Below are 2593 nucleotides of genomic sequence, written 5' to 3' on the forward strand. Positions count from 1 at the left end.
ATCACCCTAGCCGACCTTCAATATTGTTATACCATGTGTCCTCTCGATCTGAAGGATAGGGGTTTTGTCTATTACCTTAAGCCGAGATCCACTCAGTACAAGATTATAGCCGACCTTCCAGACTCCAACAAGGGGGCTGGAGATGACTTTCTTATTGCCTCTGGAAATTGGGAATTTGGCCCAGATGAAGATGTCCACCTCTACCCTCTTCCTCGAACACTTACAGAGGGCAAGAGTAAGAGCCCTGAGTCAACACTTAGTTGTTTTTACTTAAGATTTTAATACTTTATTTCTGACGTCTGATTCTTTGCAGATCTTCATCAACCACCGAAAAATTTTCGTCAATCCTTCTTCCCAGGAACAGATCTGAAAACACTTCTTGGCCTCCCAATCCATAAACGAAAAGCCCCAGTATTACTAAACTTCATCCCTACATACAAATCCACCTTACCCGACGTCCCAAGAAAAAGGAAAAAGAGCCTTTCTCCACCTACAGCCACAACCTTAACTGCTTCTACATCCCGAACGGATCAAGAATCCACATCTGCCCCAGCCGATCTTCCATCAACTTCGGCCCCCTACTTAATTCCAATTCCCGAACGTAGACGCCGAAGAAAGCTTGTAAAAACAGCCGAAATGGTTCGTTCAAAGCCTGTCGTCCAAGATCTTCTTGCCGACATTCCAACTGACGCCGAAGCCGCACCAGCGCAAACAATGCTCCCACCCAAACAAAAGAGAGTAAAAAGGGCTCAGCCTAAGGCCAAGGCTACAGATGCCGAAGCTGAAGATACTGTGCCTATTTCAAAGCTGGCAGAAAGCAAGAAATCAGCCTCTGTCTCCACCAAGAGATCTGCTGAGGGTCAACCCTCAGGGTCTACACAAACAAAGCGGCCAAGGTCATCGTCTGCGACGACCTCGGCTTCAAAGAAGCCCGACGTCCCATGGGCCCCTGATCTATCTCTGGAGGACAGGCCCATTATGGCTAGCGAGAGTGCTGACGACATTAATGTTGCTGTCGCTCTTAGCACTGCTCTCCTCCTACCGAATGACTTGGAGCGAAATGCCAGTTTTAGTGAGTATGAAAATTATGCTCTTATGCTCCAACACTCTGCTCAAGTAAGTATTTCTGTTTGTATTTATGTTTCTTCCTTCTTTTTCTTTCTGAGAAAATTTTCTGATACTTCTGTTTTCATTCAGGCTATCCAACATGCCCATTCATTTTCAATGCAATCCTTTGAGAATCGTCAAAGATTGGTTGATATGAAGAGGGAAGCAACTTCAATGAAGAGAGAATTAAGGGCCCTTGAAGTAAAAATGAAAAAACTAGAGGATCAAGCCGAGGCTGCAACGAAGAACCAAACCTTAGCTCTTGAAAAGGCCGAAGCTGCTGAAGCCGTTAAAAAAGTAGCTGAAGCCGAGAAAAGAGAGGCCGAGGCTCAGAAGGTCCAAGCGCAAAAAGAACTTCAACAAGCGCTGGCCACCAAGGAGGCCGAAATCAAAGAGGCCGATGAAAAGGCCTATGCTCAAGGTATGGCCGACGTTGCAGAAGACTACAAGCTTCAAGTCAGGCAGGCATGCAACAGGGGATTTTCCCTTGGTTGGATGTCCTTGATAAAGAAGCTTGACCTTCCTGCTGACTCGCCATTGCGTCAGGCCGATGCTATTCCGTTACCATTTCCTCCACCTCCTCCTGCTGGTGAGTCAGAGTCCGAGGCCGAGGAGGAAGATGAAGAAAATGATGATGGTGAGGCCTTGGTGAGAAAACCCAAGAATGCTGCCGAAGTCAAGTCCCCTCCTCCTGCTGAACTGGTTATGGACTTAACTCAAGATGAGGGGGGTGATGATGCTGAGGAAGTGTCCAAGGAGTCTGTTCCAGGGTGTCTATCATCTGACCTCCTTCTGACTGAAAGAAGTCTTGACACAACTTTGGCAGAGATAGATGCCGAAATACAAGCAGAGAAGGTGGCCGAGGAGATTCCAGCTGAATCATCCGAGGTTCCAGTTCCTGCTGCTGCTGATGTTCAAGAGTCTTGATTTTCCCTTCTTTCTTCTCTGGATTTTGGACTTTTTTTTTTCTTTCAATTCCCGGACAATGTATATTCCTTCTTATAGCCGATGTGCCTTTTTCAGTATGTATTTGCAATTGTTCTTGCTATGGATATGTCAATCTTATGATGTTCTGTTGTTTGCTTCTGCGTAGTTCTATACTTAGAAATTTTTGCTTGCTTTCTGCTTTCTTTGTGCAATCTTCTCGGGGTTACATACCTCGGGTATAACTGCAAAGCTTTTACTTCGGCAAGATACTGACCTCCAAACCTTGTATAAATTTTGATAAGCACAAAACATATACTACTCAATGTATACTTTTGCCATCTTTTTTTTTTTCAAGTTTTCAACAAGTATTTAAATAATGATTTCGTTCTAATCTACTTGTAAATTGCTACAAATTTCAACAAGTGTCTAAACAATATACTTAACCTTTGCTTCAACCCGTTAATTTTCTGTATACCTTAGTGGGTGATCATACGTCGGCTTAACATAGACTTGTAAATTGCTACAAATTTCAACAAGTGTTAAGCATCTTCTCTAGGGT

At 44.1% G+C, this 2593-nt stretch overlaps 1 protein-coding gene across 1 annotated transcript; it reads left to right on the plus strand.

The window, feature by feature from the left end:
• Nucleotides 1–603: 603 nt before the first annotated feature.
• LOC145793235 (uncharacterized) lies at nt 604–2175 on the plus strand. Its single transcript, XM_082876003.1, has 3 exons — nt 604–1116; nt 1198–1953; nt 2113–2175. The coding sequence occupies exons 1-3, from the start codon at nt 637–639 to the stop codon at nt 2173–2175; spliced, it is 1299 nt and encodes a 432-aa protein (XP_082732129.1). The 5' UTR covers nt 604–636.
• The last annotated feature ends 418 nt before the right edge of the window (nt 2176–2593 follow it).

This window comes from Camellia sinensis, chromosome 6, assembly GCF_055761805.1.
Source record: "Camellia sinensis isolate YWXY chromosome 6, ASM5576180v1, whole genome shotgun sequence".
Lineage (NCBI taxonomy): Eukaryota > Viridiplantae > Streptophyta > Magnoliopsida > Ericales > Theaceae > Camellia > Camellia sinensis.